The sequence below is a fragment of the Oreochromis niloticus genome, linkage group LG16, assembly GCF_001858045.2.
Source record: "Oreochromis niloticus isolate F11D_XX linkage group LG16, O_niloticus_UMD_NMBU, whole genome shotgun sequence".
Classification (NCBI taxonomy): domain Eukaryota; kingdom Metazoa; phylum Chordata; class Actinopteri; order Cichliformes; family Cichlidae; genus Oreochromis; species Oreochromis niloticus.
The window spans coordinates 24,152,597-24,168,951 of NC_031987.2; the positions used below are offsets into that span (position 1 = coordinate 24,152,597).

The 16,355-nt window shown below is 39.3% G+C and overlaps 1 protein-coding gene across 3 annotated transcripts; it reads left to right on the plus strand.

Annotated features, from left to right (window-relative positions):
- Positions 1–5,465: 5,465 nt before the first annotated feature.
- LOC100695318 (solute carrier family 22 member 4) lies at positions 5,466–15,938 on the plus strand. 3 transcript variants are annotated; one of them, XM_005475409.3, is made up of 12 exons: positions 5,466–5,501; positions 7,811–8,059; positions 9,308–9,523; positions 9,979–10,082; positions 10,459–10,613; positions 10,888–11,059; positions 11,973–12,099; positions 12,192–12,358; positions 13,337–13,551; positions 13,828–14,010; positions 14,740–14,875; positions 15,253–15,938. In XM_005475409.3, the coding sequence occupies exons 2-12, from the start codon at positions 7,850–7,852 to the stop codon at positions 15,365–15,367; spliced, it is 1,800 nt and encodes a 599-aa protein (XP_005475466.1). In that variant the 5' UTR covers positions 5,466–5,501; positions 7,811–7,849; the 3' UTR covers positions 15,368–15,938. The 3 variants fall into 3 exon arrangements, with proteins under 3 accessions (XP_005475466.1, XP_013130765.1, XP_005475467.1); XM_013275311.3 differs by lacking the exon at positions 5,466–5,501 and having other exon boundaries at positions 7,737–8,059; XM_005475410.4 differs by lacking the exons at positions 5,466–5,501; positions 7,811–8,059 and adding an exon at positions 8,734–9,124.
- Positions 15,939–16,355: the final 417 nt, after the last annotated feature.

The following is a 16,355-nucleotide window of genomic DNA, read 5'->3' on the forward strand; positions in this document are numbered from 1 at the left end:
TATTGTAGGTTCTCTGCCTTACAACATAAAGGCCTTTGAGTTGGCTGCTATTTAAATTAAACTGAATTGAACAGTAATTGCTGATTTACTGGGATTTTCCTGCACCACTATCTCTTGGGAGTCTAGAAAATGGTCCAAAAGAGAGAAAATATCCAGTTCTCTGGATGAAAATACCATGTTGTTGCCAGAGGTCAGAGAAGAATAACCAGGCTGCTTTGGGCTGATAGGAAGGCAACAGTAAATCACTTGTTACAACAGAGGTGTGCACAAAAATCACACTGAACCTTGACGCAGATGAGCTACAGCAGCAGAAAACCTCAACAAGTTCCATTCCTGTGAGCTGAACAGGAAACTGAGGCAACAGTTTGCACGGATTTAAAATTGGACAACAGCGAGGGCCCATCCTGTCTTATTTGAATGGTTCAGGCTTGGTAATTCCAAATAAGTGATCCCAAATGGGAATTTTAAACTGTAACATTTGTGCAGTAATTTAAATGAATCATCTTCAATCCTCTTTCTAATGTTTTGGCAAAACAAAGTACAAAGAATAGAGCTTTTCCACAGCAGTCATTTTGACACTTCATATTAAACACAGGTGTTTAGTTAGATTACTTTAGGCTCTGAATAGATCAGAACTGTCATTCAAGTCAACTGTAAGGCCAAACTGAGCAGCATCAGCTTCTAAACTATGACATATCTGTAACTGATGACATGAACTGTACTACAGCACAGCTCCATCTGTCCTCAGCGGCAGCCACAACGTCACCAAATTGAAATAACCCGCATGTATTCTTTAATAGAAACATGTTCCTGGTATCATAGAAACTCGACAACACCACAAATCAACAAACATTTACACAGAGACTCGAGACTTTACCTTTTCTCTCTTAACATGTAATAAGTGAATCGTGAAAGCGCCTACTGTACATGTTTTGTTACTTATTCAGTTTTAATGAGTAACAGCAGTCACTTCAGCTTCTTATGTAACGACTCCACAGCAACTCAAATCAATGAACTTTTACACAGTTTCACATAATAGTTAATTGAGAAGTTTGTTCTTCATTGTTCTCACATGTTTCTGTGTGTTTGAAACTTTGTATTGTCCTTCAAAACATAAGGGACAAAGAGAAAATTAAGGATTCAAATTGTTTTGACTACAAAACAGGACTTTATCCTTCCTCTTTCAATATGTGAAACATAAATTCACCTGTTTTCTTTGGTTTTAACTTGTTCTACATGTTTGTTTGTTTTGTTTTGTTTTTTTAACTTATTCAGTTTCAAGGTTCTTTATCAAACTTTGTGTGGGAATTTGTTCCTCTTAAATAATGTTTAATCCACAAATAAAGACTCCATGACAACTCAGATCAATGACCATTTTAGACAGTTTCACATAATGATTAATTTAGGAGTTCCACATCTGTTTATTCGGCTTTCTGTGTGTTTGAAACTTTTTTAACTAATGTCCTTCAAAACATAAGAGCAAAATGATCTTATGTTTATTTATCCAAAATGCTTTTGGATAAATAAGTTTGCCCTTTAATATGTAAATCATAAAGGCAGCTGTTTTTATGTTGTCCTTTAACATGCTGTACGTGTTTTTTATAATGAGTAACAAGAGTCCTTTCCTGCCTTTGCAATCACCACAGTCAGAGCTGAATTTCTGGGCTACTATTGACTTAAAAAAAAAAAAATCCAGCCTCAAACAGGACAAAACCTTCTCAAATTTCAAGGGACTGCGCTTGTGGGCTCCTCTATGATGGCTCCAGTTTCCACCTTCAAAGGCTACCACTCTATACACGGATGATTCTCTGAATGCGGCGCCCTTCAAATCCTCCAAACATACTTCAAAGATTCTCAGTTGCAGGAAACCTCAAAATGCATTTTAAAGCCATTAATCAGTAAAAACAAGTGCTTTCTCGCTGTAAAATAAACATAAAAATAAAATAAATACATGTCTTTAATTTTGAAAAAAAAAGTGCTTATCTACAATTTAACTGAACATCAGATCTATACGAAATTTAATAACCACTGAAATTTTAGTGCTACTACATTATTATGCATATTCTTTAACTCCAATATAAAATTCCAGTATTTACAGGACTCTTTGCAGTTCTGTGAAAAACCAAGCAAACCCTAAAATGTTCCAAAGGAGTTAAGAGTGTAAGCAGCAGCCAGGTGCAGCTAACAAAACACACTTGATTAACTGATCATAAGCAAATGTAAAAACTCCTGTAACAACAGAAGTTTGGGCAGTTTGCTGCCAAAATTTTGTTGCAATACTTCACAGTCCTCAGTCAGAATTTGAAATATTAAAGTCATGAGATTCAAAGTAGAAAAAGACAGAGTGTGGCTTGTTTGGAAGGGTTTCCAATAGAAAGCTACTTCTTAGACCTCTGCAATAATGTCCTGTGGACTGACGAGACCAAAGTAGAGATGTTTAGTCATAACGCACACATCAATGCATAGTTTTGAGACAACACAAAGGTCGAGGTTAGATGAAGTTCTGATGACTTGCTTTGGCTGTCAAACAAAGCAGCTTGAAAAAAAAAAGGAAAAGTGATGTTGTTGGGTTTTTGCTGAAGAACTAAGAACCCAGCTCAGGTCGGAGCTCTCAGAGTTTGTAGGTGTTTGGAGGAGCTATTCTCCCATCTGCTCAAGGACCTTCCAGCTCTTCTTCTTTCAGCTGCTCGCTTTAGGAGTCCCCACAGCAGATCATGTGCCGCCCCCTATTCCTATCATCCTCTTCTGTCGCACCCTCCCCTTCACTTCTCTTGCATGAATCTTGTCCAATATATCCACTCTTCCCCCATGTCCAAACCACGGCAACCTTGCCTCTCTTCAAAGCCGTTCAACTTCAACTATCCTTCTCTTATACTCTTATACGATTATCCTCGTATTTGATTTGGGAAAGAATTTGGGGGTTTTTGGAATACAACCCTCCCAGTTGGGCGTGGGATTGGCACTCGGAGTATGCTGGCTCATGACTCATGTTGGCAGGTTACCTATCACAACTAGTATGCCAGAAAACTCAGTAGGCATGACTGGCCACGAACTAACACTATTGCAGCTGCCAGTATGCCTTCACTCAGACGTCCCAGCCCTCGTATGTTTTAAAGATACAGGATTTCTGCAGAAAGGGAAATTAAAGGATGGAACAGACGGCATTTTGCACTTATTGTCAACAAATCGCATCAAAACACTAAAACCAGCACCATTTTTCCATCTCTAAAGCAGCTAGTCTTTCTGTCTTGCAGCTCTGAATCCTTTGTTTCCCACTGAAGACAGACACTACACTTAGACTGTTTGCTTTTTTATTCTTTTTATTTTGACAACAAATAGCAAAGACGGGTTTCACCGGGTCCATTAATAATAACAGGACAGAACCCTCACTAATTATATTGTAACGTATTGTTTCATGTTTGCTGAATGAATTCACAGGGCTATGTATATATTTAATACATGCTGTTTATATGCTGTATGATTTAACAAATCAGTATTAAACCATTCCAAAGGCTCATTTTCACAGACTGTCCACTAATTTAATCGTCTATAAATTTAAATCGTCTATAAATTATTTGTCATTGTTATTAGTCAGTTTTATCATGTTGATTCATTCCAGAGCTGTCTTTCTTGTGTTGTTACTCTGTGCTCTCCGCCGTCCTTGTTTCCTTCTTTCCACAGAGGGAGCTGGTGAAGCCTTGCCTCTCACCCTAATCTCGCTCCACCTCCTTGGCTCCACTTTCCTCTTCTCCAGCCCTTCAGTCTCTCTCCATCCCTCCTCTCCATCCTTCTCCACCCACCTTCCACACTCCTCACTCCTTCCTCCATTGTTTGGAGAACAATTATCAGATCCACGAGAAAAGAGGGACCACCTCCAGGAAAGCTGAGTGAATGATTCCGATTTACTCGAGGTGACAAAAAACTGATTCTAAACACAACTGATCCTGTTCCCAAACTCAAAACAAAAGACTTTTCTTTGGTGGAACTGCATTTTGTGTAGAGGCCAGACCCAGCTCAGGTCAGGCTGGACAAACAAGGCTGTCCACCTTGTTTGTCCAGGAACTGAGCAGCACAAAGAAGATGTCATTTTAAAAGATATTTGGCAGAATACAGCTTAAAATGTCTGAAGATAAAATCCACAAGCAACACTTAGTCAGCCAACGTTTATTCCAAACAAGGCTCGTATATAAATATATTCTTTGTTCATCGGAGAGTGAATGTTAGACAGAAAGCACTCTTTAGAAAAGCGTGCCATATAATGAACCCGTCCATTTACCAAATTTCCCACTCTCTCCATGTTCTTGATGGATTTTGGGAGTTGTTTTAATAATAAAATAAAATTAAAAATAAACCTTTAGAGACTGAATTATCTGTTTTCAAACATCCGGACTTGAACTTTGACAATGTCATTGCCCAATGGATGAAATGAGCAGGTGCAGTCAGATGGAACAGTCTTTAACCCGCCAAAGTCCATCCATTTGCATTTGAGCTGGTCTGCCTCCTACGTGCTGCACCCAGCAGCACCCTCACCTAAACCAAACAGAGTGGACTCTTGATTAAAACAGTTGAATAATGTTGAATAAAAAAAAACAAACATTACATAAAAACAGCAAACACACTTGTTGTAAGCATGATATTATTTGATGTCACCCAAACATGACAACAAAATACTGCAATAGGAAATGGACTTAAACCAGCACAGGATGCAAATGTTGTTACTCATTCTCATTAAAACTGAATAAGAAAACACATACAGCAAGTTAAAGGACAACAAATACTTTTCACATATTAAGAGAGGCAGGGCAAAGTTCCTCTGCTTAAAAATGAGGCATTTGAACCCTTGTTCATGTTAAGAGGAATACATCTGCATTAAAGAATGAAGTTTATTAAAACGTGTCAAAGAGATGAGATGTGCTGTAGTATTTTAGTGTATGTCATCGGTTACAGATATGTTGCTCAAACTGGCCTCAGCATGACATGAAGCCCATGCTTTACTAATCACATTAATGAAGGTGCTGTTCTTGTGCAGATTTAATTAATTGAGGGCATGGCAACACTGAATTATAACCAAAACTTTTTGTTATATATAACTATGTTACTCATGAGGCTTTAAAGCAGCACTGTGTAAAACAGTCCTGCTGAAAGCTAACTCACATGGGTCAGCAGAGTGGTTTTACTCTCTCTGCAGTTTTTTCCAACAGCAGAATCCATCTGTTTTCTTTTGGTTGTGCAACATGAAATCAGATACTTGAATGAAGCTATTAAAAAAATATTTTGACATAGGCATGATCAAATGAACAGCAATATGTGTTTGTAGGCACTTTAATTTCCTAAGTCTATAAAGACTTCACACTGGCTACTCGCAAACTGATTGTATTAAAAGGCCGAGGATTGCCTGCATAATCTTATGCACTGATAGACCTTTGGTCTAAGCCAGCGGTCCCCACCCCCAGGCTGGTCCGTGAGTCGTTTGGTACTGGACCACGAGAGTTGAGGCTCAGGTGTGAAATTTATGGTTTTCAGGTTGTTTATTGTTTTTTATTGTTATTTTTTTATCGTTTTTATCGTTAACTCGGTTTCCCTGGGCCTTTTCCTGCGTGTTATTAATAATTCTTTTTTCTGTGTAGCGGTACTGGTTTTATTTTGTTGTATTTATCCACGGCACATTAAAGGCAGGTCCGTGAAAATATTGTCGACCATAAACCGGTCCATGGCGCAAAAGAGGTTGGGGACTGCTGGTCTAAGCTTCATAGTCCTTGTCTCAGTTGGGCCATCAACGAATTTGCATTTTTCTCTTGAAAGGCTGAGTGTTTTATTTATTTTCACCAGAAAGGAAACATCCCAAAATCCAACTAACTGTTTAACATCTGTGTAGCCACACTGAATAATCGTGCATTCATGGACGCTTGAAGCAACAGCATCACCAGGCTGTACCGGGAACATAAGAAGAAGAAGATAACTGACTATTGCAACAGACCAAATATATTAAAACTGTTTTAAAAATTCTCAACTAACAGATTTGGATGTGACAGAAATCAAGAACAGTTATTCTGCGCTCTATTTAATCAGGTTAGTAACACACGAACTGAAGAATGATGTTTATAATGGATTCATGATGTCACTCAGCCATATGTGACATAGATTGGATGAGATTCTAGTAATTTTGACTGACAGTTGATTATAGCGTAACATCAATAGTTTACGTTGTGGAAGATAGGATTGTGAGACTCTTATTCTCTCTTTCACAGATTGTCATATGAGCTCAGATTTTGTATAATCTTAAAAATATTCATTGAAAGACCGAAGACGGCAGCCTTTAAGGCTTTGCTTGGGACTCAGATGATGACCCTTATGAAGGCCGTAAGCCGAAACACGTTGGTCAGTCAATAAAGTTGTTCCTCTTCCCTTTAAGTGTTGCTGGAGTTCTGCATTGTTATTTTTTCATCCTCTCCACGCACCTTGGAAGTAGGTGAAGTTGTGCCAGAAATTTTTGTGAATCACATTATCATTGAAGCTGTTTCATGAAATGTTCATAGTAAACAGAGTAATTCTTCCAGTAATCCAGTATTAAGTTTAACACATGTTGCACAACTTGGCTAACTTCTTTGTCTGACATTGTATAACCACTGATGACAAATCGCTCACTCTCATCGTCCTCCCTCTCCTAGTAATTCACAATCTGCAGACAGCTTCCAAACACCAGTGTCAAGGTGTAGATCGTGCTGTTGGTATTTGTTCTTCGTGTCAGTGCAGAAGATCAAAGGCAGTTAGAGAAACAGAAAAGCTTTGAACAAAAACAAATCAGACAAAGAACTAAAATGGCCTCTTAAAATAATTCCGTATAGTAATAATAACTATTAAAGCGATTCACTTCTACTCTTATTCTATTAATGTACCGACAGTGGAAATTAAAAGTGTTTATCGAGTTTTTCTTCCGAATAACTCAAAAAACAGTCTGTCCAGTCAGCTCTTATTAGCTGCAGCATCTCATCTCTGATTCATGGCAGCAGTTCTCACTTCTCACTTTTACCTCCCGTGTCTGGAGGTAACAAAACATCTCACACTGGTTTCTTTTGGGTGCTTTTGCCCTTTAGGTCATTTTTTTGTCTTGTAGTGGACATCTGAACCCGGATTTGAGCAAGCTGGAGCGATTCTTCTCACAATCTTTGCAGGTCACACACTCCTGTGAAGAGTAGCAACACATTGTTGTACAGTGGACTGACATATAAACTGGATCTTGAGATCTTTAGATGTCTCTTTACTTCATATAGAAGTATGGTGACTGTCCGTGAACACCACAACTCCCAACCGTGAACACATTTTGTGCATAAACTAACCACGAATGAAACACTGTCCAAATTCCTTTTGTCCGTCTTCCATTTGTGTACTTTGTGACAGGGCTGTGTTACCCATGTGGCTGTCTTAATCTTAAAAGCAACCTACTCAAAACCTGACACTTTAACGTGGTACCTTTTGTTTTCTCTTTTTTTCTGAGTATACATGTCCTAGAGCACAGGGGCAGTTAGTAGTTTGTCCTTTTGTGTCCTGCCCCCTTCCCCTCGCGTTCACACATGTGGTGAAGCGCCTTGCCACGTGAGAAAGCACATTATGGTATGGAGGAGTTAATATGCACTGATGGTTTTAGAATTAGTAGGATGAGAGGTGGAGTTCTTCTGTCTTGTCTGGGATAAAAAATCTGAAGCTGCGACTGGCGTGACCCGTATTCAACTTTTTGATACGATTTTGCAGTTTGAAGAGAGAGAGATAGATTTTTCATCCGCTCGTAGCTGACTTTGTCATTTTTTTTCAGTGACAGCTGAAAAGAAGAAGAATACAATAGAATGCTAAAATGAGGGACTACGAGGGGTCCATTGCGTTCCTAGGGATCTGGGGCTGGTACCAGGTGAAGGTCATCTTCTTCCTCTGTATCCTCAGCTTTCCTTCTGGGTACAACATCCTGTCTGTCATCTTTCTGCTGGCCATTCCCCCACACCAGTGCTACATCCCAGCACACAGCAACCTGAGTCAGGACTGGATCCAGGCCAGTATCCCAATACAGGTGAGAACCAAAGCCAGGCCTGATCAAGCTAAATGATTTTGAATGATTGTTTGAGTGAAGGACAACGGCTAAGAAAACTCAGATTCAGTAAGAATTAATTTATTTTATTTTTCTGTTATGTAAGATTATTTTGTTAACTAACTCCTCAACCTTAAGTTTCTATCATTTATTCTGCCTTTCCATTACACACATGAGAAAGCAGTGATAAATTTTGATCACTTTAGCAGTAGATTCAATAAAAACTTGCCTTTCTGTTCCAGCAGACGCCTGTTTCACGTAAAACACCTCTAAAAGAAAAACACATCCAGTACAGGACCAAACATTTGAAAGATCCACTCAGCAGCTAGCTGGCAAACATAATGAAGGACTAAGCTTGATTTTTCCATGGGGAGTTGGTTCCAAACACTGTCAGCTACAGTGCCTTCTTGTTATTAATATAAAAAAAATCTTTTCTTCTTAATGTCTTCTGTCTTTGCTAAATATTCTCGGTGGTGATGGTTATGTTTAAACCTTGATTAGACTTTTCACTCCCATGAGTCCGCTAGGATCCAATTGGTTTTGAGTGATGCAAGTTGGTGTAAGGATCCATGCAGACGTGCTTGGCCTTGGTGACTCTAGCTGTGCGTGTGCGCAGCAGAGTATAATCAAGGGTTTAACGACTTCTTTATTCTGCCCGGCTGTTCCTCAGGTGTTTGCAGCTGTAGTTGAATTACCTTGTTGTAAAGTCAGTGTGAGAGAGCCTTACAGTGAAACGCTCGGCTCACCTAAATCGGCAGCAAGTCACTTTCCCCTAAAGCATTCTTGCACCGCAGAGGTTCACGTCAGTTATTTGTCATTAACGTCTTGTGAAGTTCCAGTGGGGCGGGTGCAGTGGAGTGTACAGTGGGTGGTGGGTTGGATTTGGGGGAGGATTCACATAGGAATAAGTCACATAATAATTTGTATCACCAACTCCACTCCATTTTCTTTGTGGACAAGCTGTGGTTACCTGAAGTGTGCTTCTATGAGTTTTACTGCTCTTTGTAGATTCAAAAAGCGGATGTTAAATCAGCTGTCATGGAAATGGTCTGTACAGAATATCCACATCTGCTAAAAGCTTACCGATTGTTTAAGATTTTAAAGGCTTTTTTCCTCTGGCAGTCATGCTTCTACTGTTGACTCAGACGTTAAAGAATTCTCGCATAAATTTCAATTCAGGACTCTTTCACAGTCTTGTTTGTGTCTTATAATATCTCTGCTGCTATACAGGGTCCAAATCTGGAGAGAAGCAGTTGTAGCCGCTATGAGCTGCATGTGATGCAGAACTTGTCTGCACTCAGAATAAAACCCAACCTTGCACAGATCCACAACTATTCTGAATTCGAAGCAAGTGCAGGGGTCATGCTGTCCAACCTGAAGCAGGAGGAGTGCAAAGATGGATGGATCTACGGCACAGAGCACTACGAGTCGACTGTAGTCACTGAGGTACGGTTACTGTCTCCCTGGATCACAAAGGACGTCCTGGTTAAATAATAATTATATATATATAAAACGCATGCTTAAAATCTTTTTTTAACCACATTTTCACTGCAATTTCGCAATACAGATGATAAGTCAGTAAAGGCAACATTGAATCCCTCCACCACACAGTAATTTATGAGAAGCTAATGCTTAAGGAAATCCTCTAAAGTTTATCTTAGCCTTATGCCACTTGTGGTCATACAAACAGTGACAAGAATATGAAATCAAACAGCTTGAGGAGTAAAATCAGGACAGAGACAAACTGATGTTACTCACCCATCACAACAAAGCAACATGGAGGCTAATGAAGCTAACAGTCTGCACAGGGACTGCTGGAAGATAGAGATTAGTGCCCAAGTATTTCCTTCTATGTTTTTATGCCTGCTTTAGACTACCCATATGTGTACCCTGTCTTCTAGTTTAACCTGGTGTGTGACAACAATTGGAAACAACCAATGTCCTCTCTCATCTACTTCCTGGGATCACTCTGTGGCTGTTTCCTCTCTGGACAGATCTCTGACCGGTAAATTCACAGTTTCAGCTTAATCAGTCTCAAAAGTTAGAAAACCTGCAATGTTTTTTACTAAAATATGTCTGCTAGTTAGCTGTGAGCTAACTCACGCGACTAACTCATGCGACTAAATAAAATAAAGGATCTATCTTCCCAAATCTGAGTTACATTTAAGTTTGAGCTAAATGAATTGCATTTTGTACTGACTCTCAAAGCTGATGTATGTGCACTGAGCACATGACTCTTTTGCTCTTGGTTAGCTGTCATGCTAGCTGCTAATGCCCTGTTGAGGCTAATGACCCTATTTTTTAAAACATTAACATCTAAATAGAAAACTATATGTGCTCATGTTGTGGCTGATTGCTCTCTTGCTGTATTTTTACTGTAGGTTTGGCAGGAAACCTGTTCTGTTCAGTTCCATTTTCATACTAAGTGTCTTCAGCATCGCTTTGAGTTTTGCTCAGTCCTGGGCCGTCTTCAATGTGCTTTTCTTCATGGTGGGCATGTGTCAACTCAGCATCTACATACTTCTTCTTGTACTTGGTAAGTGTGTTTCTTTATTTTCAGGGATAGTCTGCTCTACTGCTGCTGTCTTTAATGTAATAAGCCTTCAGCCAACACCCAAAACAAAACAAAAAGGAAACCACTTGTCTTGTATTGTCAAATAGTCAACTAGTCACAACCTTTGACTGACCTTTGTGATTTACACATGTGCAGTAAACAGATAACAGAAAAAACTCTTTTATTGGACATTAGTTGTAATATAACATTAAGTACAACTTCCTGATTACATTTAAACTTTGCCTTTTCATCACAGGTTCTGAGCTCCTAGTCGGTGTTACAAGAGTTCTCTTCAGTAGCCTTGCTTTGAGCTATTTCTATGTGGCTGGTATGATGGCATTCCCTGGCACCGCCTACGTAGTCAGGAATTGGAGACACCTATCATTGTTTATGGCTTTGCCTGGTCTGGCCTGTTTCCCCTTTTGGTGGTAAATCGACCTCAGTACACTATTAGGATTTTTGTTTCTTGAGTATTTGCTGATTTTTTTTAGCATATAAAAGGTTGTTGAGGAATTTGTGTAACTGTGGAATTTGTCAAGGTAATGTAAACTAAATGTGCGCCTCCATCCATCCACCCATCATTTTGTTCCACTTCCTCAGATGCCCTTTTCCTTCCATTTGGGGGATCTTGAGACAAAAGAAGGATGGACTGATTCTTATATAGTGCTTTTCTACTCTCCCAGAGTACTCAAAGCACTGTATACAACATGCCTCATTCACACTCTCTCATACAAACACTTCTAACAAACTACTCTACATTCACACTCCGATGAACACATCAGAGGGCAACTTGGGGTTAGTATCTTGCCTAAAGATATTTGACATGCGGACTGGGGAAACCAAGGATCGAACCACCAACCTTCAAATCAATAGCTGATCTGCGCTACCACCTGAGCCACAGCCACCCCAGAAAGGAGTTTATAATTTTTTATGCCAGTTCCCGTTCTACCTATAGATCTCCTCCCAGCTGAACATTGTTGAACCTGTTTTGTCAGATTCGATGATCAAAGTCCAAAGGTTGTATCTGCAGTCACAGTCAAGCACAAAGTGTTAAATCAAAATCTTTGGCTTCTGGCAAAGTACATTTTTCACAGATTTTTACAGTTATCATTATGGCGCTCAGATGATCCACTGTGGCTACCTGGACAGGGACAGCCAAAAGAAGACAATCGTGGCATCCAGATAATTTCTAACTCATCACATCCAGATTCTAACTTTTCCAGCATCAGCTTGATGAATAAACACAGATAGATGGAGCAGGAGGCTCTTGTATTTTTCCTCAGTTCCCACCTATGTTGACTTTAGTAACAAACTACACATTTGTGTCTGTCTGTCCACCAGGCTGGTTCCAGAATCTCCTCGCTGGCTACTGTCCAAAGGCCGTTTTAAGGAAGCAGAACTCCTGCTAAGATTTGCTGCTCTGGAGAACGGAGTGGAATTTCCATCTGACCTCTTTCGCTCAGCAGAAGTAAGAGCCTCTGGCCTTATCCTTGTCCAACTTGTATCACGCTACACTACATTGGCTAATGCAATGAATTTTCTATGTGGGACATTGAACAGTCTCAACAGTCTGAACAGTCTCAGCAACCCGAACAACCTCAGCAATCTGAACAACCTGAACAATCTCAGCAATCTGAACAACCTCAGCAACCTGAGGTTTCTGGTTACCTGGGTCTGCTGAGGAACATGACCACTCGAAGTATCACACTCGTAGTGTGGTTTCTCTGGTGAGTTAAAGCTTTCTCCATGAACCTTTCACTTAGCGATAACATAATTGATAGGTTTATGACTCCAGATGAAGACACAGTAAAAACTACTAATCCCATGATTTAACATGCTGACATCACCATCAGCACATATTTTGCCGTCCTACTGCAGTAATATTTCTGCTCTCTATAAATTTCAGAGAATGAACCCTTTAAACAGTCCGTGAACTTTCCTTTACCATCGCGCTCAGAACAAACTTACATTTTGTCATGTATTGGCTGTGTAGCGGGCAGGTTGTGGACCCAAATGGAGGACTTGGGAAACAAAACATGAACTCAAAATAAGGAGCTTTAATGCTGGCTCACACAAAAAATGCAAAAATCCCAAACAATAACAGGGCAGGAACCGGAGAGGGGTAGCAAGTAGCAACACAGGTGAGGACAACTGAACATAAAGAACACACAGAAAGTAAAAAAACACATCGTGAAACAGGACCCAAGGATTGACACTTCAGCTTTGTCGGTTAGCAGTGCTTTTATTGACAGTAGTGATTACTGTGGTTTCGGGCTTCTGCCCAGGACACAGGCACTCCTCTGCAACTGTCACTCTCCCTGCTCTGTCTCACTGCAAGACATAAAAAGAGTTGCAATTCATCAGTCCAGTTCAGCAGACCTGCTCTTCTCCACCTCTGCGCTGCCCTGTGAGCTCACTGTGTCACCCCTCCTCTGCAGCAGGCCAAAGGCCACACACATAAAAAGAGACTAAAGACAGGGGAATACACAGCAACTCAACGAACTGAATATAAACCAGACTAAAACCACACACAGAAGTACATGTGAAACTAAAACTAGAGAATAGAAATATAAAGAAAACTCAGAACCCCAGGGACTCTGACATGTTTTACAACTGCCTATTGATATAACTGACATTGCAGCCTCTGAGCGATCCTAACAGGATTCATTTTATTTATTGTTTGTTTGTTCTCTTGTTGTTTGCAGGTTTTCTTTGAATGTGAGCTACTTTGGATTATCATTCAATATGACTACTATCTATGGCAACCCCTTTCTGAACTACGCCTTGCTGTCATTAATGGAGATGCCAGCACACTTGGTCAGCTGGTTTAGCGCAAAATATTTTCCTCGTCGCATGTCCTTTATTGGCTTCTCCCTGCTGGGGGCGCTGCCACTCTTCCTCATCCAGATCACTCTGCACAGTAAGTGAGACCACTGTCCTTTTCTTGCTCTCTTAGTGAATATAACTGTTGATTGTGTTGAAAAATATCAACACAATAAGCCTTTTCAACAAGGCCTCACACACACAGCCACTTTGTCAGAGGTGCTGCCCTAAATGAGCTTTATAGACAAAATATCCTGCCATGCTTAATTAGAGCTGCTAATGGATTATTTGAGAGAAGGTAAACCTGCTCACCAATGTTTGAAAATAACTTGTTTCACTCCTCATAAGCTTAAAGTCCTTCTCCTCCCTTCAGAGTATCACAACATCACCCTCACCCTGGTGCTGATGGGTAAATTTGGAGTCCTGGCTTCCGAAGGGATCCTGCACCTGCTCACTGGAGAGCTGTCTCCCACAGTCATCAGGAACACGATGTTGTCGTCTGCTGCCTTATTCTCCAGAGTGGGGTCCTCTGTCGCCCCATACCTATTGCAGCTGGGTGAGATATTTGGCATCACAATCACCCCCCCACCCCCCCTCCCCCAACAAAAGAATAAAAGAGGAAGAAGAAAGTTAAAGTTGGGACAACTGTTACAACTGAGGATACTCGTATTAAAAATGTCCTAAGCTTACTCTCCAACATTTTCTGCTTGTCTTGGGTCTGAGAAAAGAATAAAGCTATTGGGATATGATGAAAATCAAAATTAATCAAATAATCCAAGACAGTATATCAAAAATGTTGAAATTAAGTGAAATTTCACAACTTCGCTAAACTCCGTTTTGAGGCAAGAGCGAGAAATGATTGAGAAAGTTGTGCAGTGCATTAAAAAAATAGCAGATGGAAAATTGAACAACTCATTCTGTTTCAATATGTTTTTGTTACGATGTCCTTGTGCTCTATTCAGTGCCCTGTAGGCTTTAAATGATCCTAATAGCGGTCTGTTTTTAATTTACATGTTTGCAAAGCGTCCCTACTTTTGTGGAAACATCATACTAAGATGATTATTCTGGGATAGAGCACTTTGTAGTATACACAGAACCTTTATGCCTTTTTTATGCAACAGATGTCGGTGTGTAGAGATGAAGTTTTAGTTCACTTTAATGACTAAAGCATCCTTAATGCACAGCTTCTCAACTCTAAATCTAACAAACTGACCTGCAGCTCAATGATGACAGAAGTCTGTAGCAGAGAAAGTATCTGAATAATCGGCTCTGGTTTTGTCTGCAGCTGTGTTCTACGAGTTCCTGCCGTGGTTGACTGTGGGTTCCCTGTCAGTCATCAGTGTCCTTGTCTCCCTTTTCCTTCCGGAGTCATTTGGAAAACCGCTTCCTGATACCATCGACCAGATGCAAGTCATTAAGAAGTAAGCTTGTCTATTGATTATGCTAGTGATGCTGCTTTTGCAGGTTGTATATTTAGGTGTGTTCATGTCTGCACCGTATATAGATATAATAATAGATAATAGATATCCTATGAATGGATTGTAAAAAAATATATATAAATAGGAAAATCTGGTTTGATTGTTTACAGTACTACAGTCTTAAAGTGTTATGTGGGTAGGTCTGTGTCATGAGACCAGAATAAGAAATATACAGTTCATTTTGAAATATCAAAAATAAAGGCGGGTACAATGTGAAAAAAAACTGAAATGAAAAAACAAAACAATTGTTGCAAATATATATCAAATATCCATTGTTTAATATAGCCTAACTGATGCAGCTCTCCTCATTTGGCTTCTAGGTTCAAGTTTAAAGGGCTCTGTCACCAAAAGGTTGATGGGAATTCACCTGGAGTCCAGGAGCCAGCTGTCAGCGAGACTTCTCTGTCTGAGATCAAATGCTCAACTGCCTTTTAAAGGTCTTGATTGAATTTGCTTTACATGATGCTTTACCTCATCATGTAGAAAGGCCCCAGTCATGAGACCAGGAAGACCAGGAACCTTCTTGTTGTGAGGCCGCAGCAGAAATCACCACAAAAACACTTCAGCCTGAGCAAGAATATGGAAGTGAAACAAAAAAAGAAAAAAACTTAATTTTTTAAATTTGAAATGAACTTGAATTTAAGTCGTGTGAGCAGTTGCCATGCTTGGATTATACAATTTTAAATTTGTGTTTAAAACTTACAAATTTTTTTATATCATTTGTGATGAAATAAAAAGACTTTGATTCAGGAGTTACCATATAAGACGTGAGGGTGGAGTGCTTGCATTGGTTACCGATGCTTTGGATTGTTGGTGGTTACATAATAAAAATAACAATAATAGAGATGAAGATAAGAACAGTAATATTAATAATAAAATCCTCTGATTTGGTTTGGTGTGCAATGAGAAAAAAATGTGACTTGTTGTGTGTACTTTCTCTTTCTCTCTATCTTGTATTTCTTAGTATGCTTATGTGTGGTTAAATAAATCAGTGAGAAAATCAAAAGTGGCTTCACACTGACTCTGAATTTCTAGTTTTGTCTGGTTTGAAACTACACTCACTGAAACAAAAAATTTCACATTTTTGATTTTTGGTGAGCTGAAATAAGCAAAGAAAATTACAGTTTTCTTTAAATAGCACATTTCATTATATGGAATGTGTAATATATGTAAACCAAGGTTGTTATAGTTATTAAAACTAAAAACACATGCCATCCATACAATAAAAATTAGACTAAAACCAACACTGAAACTAATGAAAGCTCAAATAAAACTAGAGCTTGTCAATCAATAAAAATTAAAGTAAAACAAGAAAATCCACTCTGCAAATGAAATGAAACTAAAATTAATTTTCAAAAAAAAATCAAAATGAATTAAATAATTAATAATAATAATAATAATAATGATAATGATAATAATAACA